Consider the following 12065-nt stretch of genomic DNA (forward strand, 5'->3'; position numbering starts at 1 on the left):
CACAGGAGCAGGACTAGACAGGAAATTAAAAAGCTCTGGCCACACCCTAGGGGCAGTCCCAGAGGGTATATCCTCTCTCTCTCTCTCCCTCAGCAAATGAGTTATTTTCTGTCTAGTTAGGAGTAAGGACCTAGATACCTTGCTGGGATCTTAGGTCCTGGCAAGAATTTTTTTCTTAAAGGATTTTTAGACAGCTTTTTTTCTCCAGTGTTCCTGTGAGATCTTCAAGCAAGAAAGCTGAACTGGGCGACGGGCTGGATGTTGAGATCCGGTGGTCACCCCAGTTCAGCCTACGAGCGCGTGCAGGCCATAGCTCCGCGCTGGGTCGGCCGCGACAAAGTCCCATTAAAAGGACTGAACCCGCGAGTTAAACGTCTCGCTGAAACGCCAAAGACCATGAGTCACGGCGTCCGTATCGGTCGACAGCCCTCCCGCCCCGGTGGAGAGGGGTACTGTCAGGAGTTGGTGCCCGCCTGGTTCCGGTATGGTGAGTAGTATGTTCCCCCTTTTTCCCTGACGGGTTTTGTGGTGAACGCGGGCCCCTCTCTGTATGGTAAGAAAGAGTCCTTTCTATCCTATAACATGTCACAAATCCTCCTACTTTGAGTGTGATTTTATGTGTGCAAAAGCCAGGAGGCTTGGTTTGGGAGCTAACAATCTATTGTATACATGTTTAAAAGATGTAATCTGTGGCATTCTGGGAATCTTATGGGTTAAGTATAAGCTACCTACCAGTCAGAAGCCACGGACATGTAGACTGCCTTCCAAATCAGATCTCCAGCTATTAGCAGGCCTCCCGAACGGCCATGCGGTCCGCCAGGGCCGGTACCGCCAACCACGCCATATCCCCATGCAGATAGAGTGTTGTGTGCCCTGCAGCACACCGCTATTCAGTATAGGCTGCCGCCATTTTTTTTGCTGGATCGCACGAGCCGCCATTTTGGCGTAGCCTCGTGTCTCCAGCATGGGGGCGGCCATGTTTGAGGTGATCCTACACCTCGTGGAGCTTGGGGGAGGCGCCGGAAGGCGTGCAGAGGGGCGGAGCCGCCTCCCTTCTTCCTGGGCAGCCAGCCAAAAGACTTCCTGTTTGTCTAAGACAGCGCTGTAAGCTGTTGCAGTTTAACTCTGAGCATCAAGTGGTGAGCCTGGGGGTCTATCTCTCTCTCTCTCGATCGATAAGGATCCCTAGCAGGTAACACTAAGGGGCTTTTTGTGGCGCTGGGGGTCAGAAAAAAAAAAAAAAAAAGTTTTTTTCTTTACTTTTGAATTATATTATCCAGGAAGTAACTGGAGTTATTATGGACCCTGCCACACATATTCCCCCACCTGTTTCCCTCGAGGGGGCCTCGGGACCCGCCGGTGCACAGAGTATAGAGTCATTTACAGCAATTTTGGAGTCTATGGTGGCTCGGGTGGAGGCGGCCTGTCAGGGACGGGGGTCAAGGAAGCGACCCCCGCCTACCCCTATACTATCTGACACCTCTGACTCAGATTCAGAGATGGTCACTGCAGTTGCAGGTTCCTCTGCAAAGGCTGTTATCCCAGGTAAAGCCCCCTCAGACAGTGAGGAGGACGCTTCTTCTCTTGCTATAATTCAGGAAGAAGCATTGGTGGACGCACTAGTTGTGGCAGTGCAAGAAACCTTAAAACTTGAGGCTTTACCGGCAGAGGCAACTGAAACAGAGAGGCCTTTTGGGACTAATAAGCCCATCAAGACGGCGAAGGCTTTTCCTGTACCTAAATGTTTTGGTAATCAGATTAAAGGAGAATGGGAGCATTCTAAACGTACCTTTACTATTTCCAAGCGTATTGCTAGACGCTATCCGTTTGAGGAATCCATCATTAAGAAATGGACGGTACCACCAGTCGTGGATCCGCCTATTTCCAGGCTGAATAAAGCCACGGTTATTCCAGTGGAGGACACTTCGTCCTTTAAAGATCCGGTGGATCGAAAGATAGAAGCAGAGTCCCGCACTATCTTTTCTCTGATAGGGTCAGCATTTAGACCAGTAATTGTTATTGGTCTAGTTTCCCAGACACTTACGGAATGGGCGAAAATGGTATGCCAAGATCTTAGGGGAAAAGTATTCCCCAGGAGACATCTGATTTGATGGAACAGATCATACAAGGGCTACGGTTTATCTGTGACGCAGCCTTGGACACTACTCCCTTGTTAGGGCATGCATCTAAGTTAGCAGTGATCCTCAGACGTGTGCTGTGGTTAAAATGCTGGTCAGCTGACCTAGGTTCCAAAAAGACCTTGACCAATCTCCCTTTTCAGGGGAATCGTCTATTTGGGGCCAACCTAGATGAAATCATTAAGGATGCCACTGGGGGCAAGAGCACTTTTTTGCCACAGGCTGCAAAAGCTAAGGGACCTCGCAACAAGCGAGGACCTTTCTTTACCGCCCATAAAGGGCGCCCGGCTGGTACTCCCGGGAAAGGCAAGACTCCTCCAGGAGGGTTCAAGAAGGGCTGGTCGGACAAGCAGAGGACCAACCCAGCCAAACCCGAAGTAAAGGAGTACACAGCCTGAAGGTGCGCCCCCACCCGGTTTCAGGGTGGGGGGACGTTTTCACCGGTATTCAGGACATTAGATCGAGCATCAACCACTACTACCGGTGCGATTCTTCCCTTCCAACATTTAAGTACCACAGGAAGCGGTAGTTACCGTTCCCTGAATAGATCTTTTCCTTTACCTTTTCCTAAGATTAGTCCCGATACCTCACAGGAATCGGATCTGATTGACCAGATAGGCCAAGTAGCCTCTAGTCGGGTGACTTCGGTCCCTGAGGTTCAACCAGAAAAGATCACCTTTCCTGATAACTATCAGGTATCTGATAAATGTGTGGAAACAGAAAACGACCAGACTTTCTCGGATGGTCGGGGCCAGATAGCTCTAGGGACGCCTGGTTCAGATCCAATCAGCGCCAGTGGTCCTAGAAATTCTAGGCTGGCCTCCTCAAGCCGGCCTGGCCGACTTGGACATGTTAGTCGCAGACGTTCCGTGGGAACTTCGTCTCAGGGAGTGTCTGTGGTCTCAAGGACCAATTTACCTTCGTGCTTTACAGTCGCTGGTTTTAATGGCCTGGCCATTGAGACCCAAGTACTGAAGGACAGAGGTTTGTCTACTTCAGTCATTCCTACCCTTATTAAAGCAAGGAAAGCGACTTCCAGCAAAGTCTATTATCACACATGGAAGACTTATATTGCGTGGTGCGAATCTTTAGGATTTCCTCCACGTACCTATTCGGTGTCTCGAATATTGGCCTTTTTGCAACAAGGGGTTGAGCAGAAGCTAGCCTTGAGCACCATCAAGGGTCAAGTTTCAGCATTAGCAATCTTCTTTCAGAAACGTTTTCACCGGTATTCAGGACATTAGATCGAGCATCAACCACTACTACCGGTGCGATTCTTCCCTTCCAACATTTAAGTACCACAGGAAGCGGTAGTTACCGTTCCCTGAATAGATCTTTTCCTTTACCTTTTCCTAAGATTAGTCCCGATACCTCACAGGAATCGGATCTGATTGACCAGATAGGCCAAGTAGCCTCTAGTCGGGTGACTTCGGTCCCTGAGGTTCAACCAGAAAAGATCACCTTTCCTGATAACTATCAGGTATCTGATAAATGTGTGGAAACAGAAAACGACCAGACTTTCTCGGATGGTCGGGGCCAGATAGCTCTAGGGACGCCTGGTTCAGATCCAATCAGCGCCAGTGGTCCTAGAAATTCTAGGCTGGCCTCCTCAAGCCGGCCTGGCCGACTTGGACATGTTAGTCGCAGACGTTCCGTGGGAACTTCGTCTCAGGGAGTGTCTGTGGTCTCAAGGACCAATTTACCTTCGTGCTTTACAGTCGCTGGTTTTAATGGCCTGGCCATTGAGACCCAAGTACTGAAGGACAGAGGTTTGTCTACTTCAGTCATTCCTACCCTTATTAAAGCAAGGAAAGCGACTTCCAGCAAAGTCTATTATCACACATGGAAGACTTATATTGCGTGGTGCGAATCTTTAGGATTTCCTCCACGTACCTATTCGGTGTCTCGAATATTGGCCTTTTTGCAACAAGGGGTTGAGCAGAAGCTAGCCTTGAGCACCATCAAGGGTCAAGTTTCAGCATTAGCAATCTTCTTTCAGAAACCTTTAGCTACCAAATCCTTGGTGCGGAATTTCATCCAGGGGGTGCGGCACCTGGCTCCTCCAGTCCGCGCGCCCTTACCGCCCTGGGATCTTAATTTGGTTTTGTCGGTTCTACAGAAACCTCCCTTTGAAAACATCAGGGAGATTCCCTTGCTTACTTTATCCCAGAAGGTGGTCTTCTTGGTGGCTATTACTTCTGCTCGCAGGGTGTCAGAACTGGCTGCATTATCATGCCAGTCCCCATACCTAGTGATTCATAGGGATAAGGTAGTACTTCATCCTAAGCCATCTTTTCTTCCTAAGGTGGTTTCAGATTTTCATCTGAATGAAGATATTGTACTACCTTCCTTGTGTCCTCAGCCCAAGCATCATCGGGAACATGCGTTGCATTCCTTAGATGTGGTTCGGGCAATCAGGGTATACCTGAAAGCTACGGAATCATTCCGTAAGACGGATTCACTTTTTGTGATCACGGATGGCCCCAGAAAGGGTTTGCCTGCATCTGCCGCGACCATTGCCAAATGGATTAGACAAACGGTGGTACAGGCTTATTCTATTAAGGGTCAGAGTCCTCCGTTCCCTGTTAGGGCGCACTCCACTCGAGCGCTCAGTACTTCCTGGGCCTTTCGCCATCAGGCGTCAGTGGTCCAGGTATGTAAGGCGGCCACTTGGTCGTCGGTACATACCTTTACAAAATTCTATAAAATTGATGTGACGGCATCGGCGGATGCCTCATTTGGCCGCAAGGTTTTGCAGGCCGCAATTTGAGGAGACCGGTGGTCTACCTCGAGGGTTTTTTTCTGTTTGGAAAAAAAAAAAAAAAAAAAAAGAAAATTTTTTTTCTCTCTTTTGTTGAGTCTCATCATTAAGGATGAGCATTGTAAACTTCTAGTTGGCACCGGTTGGGCCTTCTAGATTGGGATTTGATTTCATTTTCCCACCCCTCAGTTGTGATACTGCTCTGGGACGTCCCGAAGGTGGTGCATCACCGAGGACTACGTCTGTCAATGAGCGCTAGAGAAAAATGGATTTTTGTAAAATCTTACCGTAAAATCCTTTTCTCTTAGCTCATTGACAGACGTAGTCCCCGCCCCTCTGTTTTTTTGAGTTGGGTTGGGTTAAAATCTCTAAAGACTGCTTTTTCACATAACTGATTTGCTGAGGCAGAGAGAGAGAGAGGATATACCCTCTGGGACTGCCCCTAGGGTGTGGCCAGAGCTTTTTAATTTCCTGTCTAGTCCTGCTCCTGTGGAGGCAACATAACCCGAAGGTGGTGCATCACCGAGGACTACGTCTGTCAATGAGCTAAGAGAAAAGGATTTTACGGTAAGATTTTACAAAAATCCATTTTTTTTTCTGCTGCTAAGTTTCATGTCGTGTCTTTTAGGCTTCGAAAGTGGTTATCCTGGAAGAACTGGGGGCTCATTTTGGTCTACGAGCTCAGGTAATATGGACGTATGTGTATATTCTCTTAGGCTGGTCATACATGTTCAATTATCTTGTACAATTTTCTGTTCGATTTACCAAAAATCATATAATATGAGGTCAAAACTAAACAACACTTTCAATTGTATCCAATTAGGCAGGCCTTTGTACTACATAGTTAAAGATACATTTAAAGAAAATTGTATAATGTATGGCCAGCCTTTGCCAATCCTGACTGTGGTTCAGTGACTTCTCAATAAACGTTTTACCCTTTAAATCCTTTTTGCTGTATTTTCCATCCTGTTTTTTTTTTTTTTTTTCCAAATAACAAATGTATGTTTAAAGCTGAACTCATGGAAGTCCAAACATAAAATGAGATTACAATTGGATAAGTTTGTACTAGCAGATCATTAACCCTCATGGCAGTTCTTGTTTCTGTGCTAAGAGTTTATATAGTATAATTTCTATAGGGCATTTTCCCATCACAATAGGCTTTAACTGAGTATTTACAGCGGAGTGTGTTAGCACAAACTGATTTAATCATACAGATGTATCTATCCATTGTGCATGAAATCTAAAGACTTTCCAATAAAAAAGAAAAAAAAAAAAGCTGAACTCATGGAAACTAAAAATCCACCCTTGCAGTGGGGCTGCCCCCTCATTGCTCGTTTATGTCTAGACAGCATTCTACACTAGCCGTGCTCTCTGAAGATCAATTTTCAATTAGATCGCTCTTCAGAGAGCTTTTAACAGGTGGCAAGGAGGTGTCGTATCCCCTCCTTGCTGCTTGATCCGTGCTGCACCATGCGTGCATTCTATTCTGATGCGTTTAGTACCAGGCACAGCGCAGTTCTATTCTGACATGTTTAGTACCAGGAACACTACGGTTCTATTTTGACACGTTTCGTACCAGGCACATCAAAGTTCTAATCTGACGCGTTTAGTACTAGACACAGTGCAGTTCTAATCTGACATGTTTAGTAAAGGCACAGCACAGTTCTATACTGACATGTTTAGTACCAGACACAGCGCAGTTCTATACTGATGCGTTTAGTACCAGGCACAGCGAACTTCTAATCTTGCTCCGTGCTGCACCACGCGTGCATTCTATTCTGATGCGTTTAGTACCAGGCACTGCGCAGTTCTAATCTGACATGTTTAGTACCAAGCACACTACCGTTCTATTTTGACGCGTTTCTTACCAGGCACATCAAAGTTCTTAACTGACGCATTTAGTACCAGGCACAGCGCAGCTCTATTCTGACATGTTTACTACCAGGCACAGCACAGTTCTAATCTGATAAGGTTTAGTACCAGGCACAGCGCAGTTCTATACTGATACGTTTAGTACCAGGCACAGCACAGTTCTAATCTGATGCATTTAGTACCAGGCACAGTGCAGTTCTATACTGACAAGTTTATTACTACTAGGCAAAGCGCAGTTCTATACTGACACGTTTAGTACCAGGCACAGCACAGTTCTATACTGACATGTTTAGTACCAGGCACAGCGCAGTTCTTTACTGGCACATTTGGTACCAGGCACAGCTCAGTTCTATACTGATGCATTTAGTACCAGACACAGTGCAGTTCTATACTGACACGTTTAGTACCAGGCACAGCGCAGTTCTATACTGACACGTTTAGTACCAGGCACAGCGCAGTTCTATACTGACACGTTTAGTACCAGGCACAGCGCAGTTCTATACTGACACGTTTAGTACCAGGCACAGCGCAGTTCTATACTGACACGTTTAGTACCAGGCACAGCGCAGTTCTATACTGACACGTTTAGTACCAGGCACAGCGCAGTTCTATACTGACACGTTTAGTACCAGGCACAGCGCAGTTCTATACTGACACGTTTAGTACCAGGCACAGCGCAGTTCTATACTGACACGTTTAGTACCAGGCACAGCGCAGTTCTATACTGACACGTTTAGTACCAGACACAGTGCAGTTCTATACTGACACGTTTAGTACCAGGCACAGCGCAGTTCTATACTGACACGTTTAGTACCAGGCACAGTGCAGTTCTATACTGACACGTTTAGTACCAGGCACAGCGCAGTTCTATACTGACACGTTTAGTACCAGGCACAGCGCAGTTCTATACTGACACGTTTAGTACCAGGCACAGTGCAGTTCTATACTGACACGTGTAGTACCAGGCACAGTGCAGTTCTATACTGACACGTTTAGTACCAGGCACAGTGCAGTTCTATACTGACACGTGTAGTACCAGGCACAGTGCAGTTCTATACTGACACGTTTAGTACCAGGCACAGCTCAGTTCTATACTGACACGTTTAGTACCAGGCACAGCGCAGTTCTATACTGACACGTTTGGTACCAGGCACAGCGCAGTTCTATACTGACATGTTTAGTACCAGGCACAGCGCAGTTCTATACTGACATGTTTAGTACCAGGCACAGCGCAGTTCTATACTGACACGTTTAGTACCAGGCACAGCGCAGTTCTATACTGACACGTTTAGTACCAGACACAGCGCAGTTCTATACTGATACGTTTAGTACCAGACACAGCGCAGTTCTATACTGACACGTTTAGTACCAGGCACAGCGCAGTTCTATACTGACACGTTTAGTACCAGGCACAGCGCAGTTCTATACTGACACGTTTGGTACCAGGCACAGCGCAGTTCTATACTGATACGTTTAGTACCAGGCACAGTGCAGTTCTATACTGACACGTTTAGTACCAGGCACAGCGCAGTTCTATACTGACACGTTTGGTACCAGGCACAGCGCAGTTCTATACTGACACGTTTAGTACCAGACACAGCGCAGTTCTATACTGATACGTTTAGTACCAGGCACACCGCTTTTTCCAAAAGAAGAAGTACTGTGTCTTGCACAAAACGTTAGTAGAACACAACATAGAATTGGTTCCTGCTGGCTGTTTTAATAAGAGAATAATCTTATTTTGCATCTCGGTGTGCCTGTTGTTGGTACAATTGATTGCTTGGTGGAGATGAGCAGAGCCAACACCTGGGATGTTACTATGGAGTGTGGAGTGGCATGTGGTGTGTTTAGTCTGATCTCTCTTCCATTCTTCTTGTCTTACCAGGATGCCATCAGCAGAATACAAGATCTGTTGGCTGACGGCTCTATCACAGGTCAGTAAACTCTCCTGGTAATATTGCCCTAAACATTCGTGACTGCAGTCACTGGAAAAATGAGAAATACAAAAAAAAAAAAAAAAAACAATGTCCTTTCTCCCAGCTGAAGCTCCACTCACACTGCATTAGATTCACTGGAGCGCAGGTGAGACATCCACAGGGTCTTAAATTGACTAGCCATATTTTTTCTTCAGCAAGTGCATTAAAGGCTATGTGGGAAGGTGAGGGGAGGGGTGGAGGAGCTGGGTCAGCACAGAGAGTAATTGGACATTTTGGGTAGAGGAGAGGGCTATAACATGCAAGGGAGGTGTGGTAGAAAACTAACTATAAACCTAAATGAAAAGAGTTAGTTTGCTGCTGAGGTCCCTGTATCCTAATCCTGTGGACTCGCTCTATGGGTGCTAGCTTGGGCTTGAGAGCTCCTCCCGGCTCTGTGTTGAAACTAAAAGAGAAAAATCCCAATTGACGCACTCAAAACAAACCTGACAGTCATGCAGGTAGAAGCAGCCTCAGTCTAGCTTCATTAAGGCCACGTCTCGATGCGTTTGACCCTGAGTTATGGCGAAATGCATCGGAGGTGTAGCCTGGAAGCACCTAGGCTGAGGTTGCATTTATCCGCATGACTATCGGGTTTGTTTGGAGTATGCCAATCGGGATCTTTCTCTTTTAGTTTCAACATAGAGCCGGGAGGAGCTCTCAAGCCCAAGCTAGCACCCATAGTTCGAGTCCACAGTGCCCTGATTACAGTGAAGAAAAAAGAGTGCACATCAGTGACACCAAATAATGCTCATCAGTGACACCAATCAGTGCCCATTTAGTGACCTCAATCAGTGCCCATTAGTGATGCCAGTCAGTGCCCATCAGTGCCTGCTCATCTGTGCTGCCCATCAGTATCACCCATCAGTGCTGCCCGTCAGTGCCGCCTATCTGTGCCCATCAGTGTGGCATATCAGTGCCCATCAGTGCAGTCTATCAGTGCCCCCTCATCAGCACACATCAGTGAAGGAGAAAAATTACTTATTTACAAAATTTACTGACAAATTAAGAAAACAAATTTTTTTTTCAAAATTTTCTGTCTTTTTTTATTTTTTTATTTTAGTAGCAAGCTGTTCATGAATAAAAAAAACCCACGCATGACAGCTAAAACGATTGCTTATATAGTAATCATCACTGTATAAGGCAATAACAGTGTAAAAAAATTGTCAAACCCCCCCCAGTAGTACAGTGTCTCTGATGGCAGGATGTGAAAAAAAATAGTAACAAAAAAAAGTTAAAATAAAATAAAAAAATGTTTTAAAAAAATGATTTTTTTTTTTTTTTAACATGTCACTAATCAGTATGCCTGATCATGGCCACACCAGTCATTTCATTTCTTCATTTTCCAAAAAAACTATGACCAAAAAAATTACAAATTTCAAAAAACTCATCATGCCTCTAAATAATCACCTTGAACTGTCTACTTTCCATAACGGGGTCATTTGAGGGTATTTGTACTGCCCTGGTATTTTTAGGCCTTAAGAAATGAGTTAGGTCATCAGTACTGATCAATTTTAATATATATATACTGAAGTTTGTAGATGCTGCAACTTTCACACAAACCAAATAATATGCACCTATTGTTTTTTTTTTTCTTACCAAAGATATGTAATAGAATACATTTTGGTCCAAATTCATGAAGAAATTTGTTTTTATTGCATATTTTTTATAACAGAAAGTTTTATTTTTTTCAACAATTTCTGGTCTTTTTTTTGTTTATATAATGAAAAGAAAAAAAAAAACCCCAATGGTGAGTAAATACCACCAAAAGAAAGCTCTATTTGTGTGAAAAAAAATGCTAAAAATGTCATATGGGTACAGTGTAGCATGACCGCGCAATTGTCATTCAAAGTGTGATAGTCCTGAAAATTGGCCAGAGCAGGAGGGGGATGAAAGTGCCCGGTACACTGCTGTATTTTGGCCTAGGCCGACAAGGCCCAGGCCTAGGGTGGCACTTTGTGGGGGGGGGGGGGGGGGGCATCAAAAAACCTGCCCCTCCGCATGAAAAAAAAAAAACCCTGATCCATCCTCTGAGTCCCATCTGAGTCTGCTCCCGTGTCTGCCTCCCGCTGGCCCGTGGATTGGCATCCCTGCTGCCCCCAGGAGCGCTCCCGCGAACCGACGTACCCATACAAAACAACAAAATATACAAGTAGGCACTTTGTACCCACTTTTATTGTACAGAGAGCAAGAGGTAGAGCTCTAAGAGGAAAAGGTGGGGCCTACATAGGAAGGGGTGTGGTTTACAGATGACAGGGCGGGTCTGAAACAGGAAGGGGAGGGTCATAGTTAAATTAGGGGGTGCACGAGTTTAGTCCAGCCTAGGGCAGCACAAAACCTAAATACACCACTGGCCCGGTATTGAAGTGGTTAAAGCAAGTTGTTAAGTTGGTGACAGGGTCACTTTAATAGGAAAGGATTAAAACCACCCATGTAGTTTATTTCTTGTTCAAAATGGAGGGGGGTGTTAAGCCGTGCCCACCAGTAAGGGGTTGTTATATGTTTGTGATTCCGTATTTGTCTGCAGGTGTGATCGACGACAGAGGAAAGTTCATCTACATTACAGCAGAGGAGATGACGGCCGTCGCCCAGTTCATCCGCCAGAGAGGACGCGTCTCCATCTCCGAGCTGGCTCAGGCCACCAACAAACTCATCAACCTGAACCCCGAATTCAACCTCGCCCCCCTCCAAGTATAATCCCTACAAATCTATTTTATTCTAAAGACTTTATTTTGTAATAAGCCAGCTCATTACAAAGTGCAGCTGTCCAGCTCCCAGGGGACTTTACGTCTCGGTGCCATTGCTGGTAATGCATGCTGGGACTTGAAGTCCCCTGGCAGCTCTTCCAGATATTACATATTAGATTTTGGTGATTTGGTTCGATTTTCACATCTCAGAGTCTCCAGTGGTGACATGTCTACACGAGTCCCCCAGCCACAGCAGCAGCCATTATAACGAGGTCTCATGCTTACTGTATCTTTTTATTTATTTTTTGATGAAAAATGCAGCTGGAGAAGTGAGACTGTGTAGGATTTGTAATGCTAGTGAGAGACTCAGCGCATCCACAGTTATAATGTGATACTTTGTTTAAATGAACCTTAAAGCAGAACTCCAGCCAAATAAAGAAATACACATTTGAAATACACTGGGTGCACTTTTGTAATTACTCGACCCTGCCATTGCCGGGGTGGTGACACCTGTATTCATTGCAGCTTTCTTTCTTCCTGTGTCACCGGTCTGGTCATTAAAGTGGAACTTTAAATGAAAAAAAATTGCATCAGGTAGGTTTTGAACCCCTTTCCTCCCACCCACCCCGGCCTC

At 45.7% G+C, this 12065-nt stretch overlaps 1 protein-coding gene across 1 annotated transcript in view; it reads left to right on the forward strand.

The window, feature by feature from the left end:
• The window catches only part of DDRGK1 (DDRGK domain containing 1), a 141954-nt gene extending 130464 nt beyond the window's left edge, over positions 1–11490 (forward strand). Inside the window, exons 7-9 of the mRNA XM_082263477.1 lie at positions 5528–5584; positions 8657–8705; positions 11272–11490. Coding sequence (XP_082119603.1) covers positions 5528–5584; positions 8657–8705; positions 11272–11441 — 276 coding nt within the window. The 3' untranslated portion in view covers positions 11442–11490. The remainder of the gene's footprint in view (positions 1–5527; positions 5585–8656; positions 8706–11271) is intronic.
• The last annotated feature ends 575 nt before the right edge of the window (positions 11491–12065 follow it).

Source organism: Pelophylax lessonae (assembly GCF_965119305.1).
Source record: "Pelophylax lessonae genome assembly, chromosome: 1".
NCBI classification, from domain to species: Eukaryota; Metazoa; Chordata; class Amphibia; order Anura; family Ranidae; genus Pelophylax; species Pelophylax lessonae.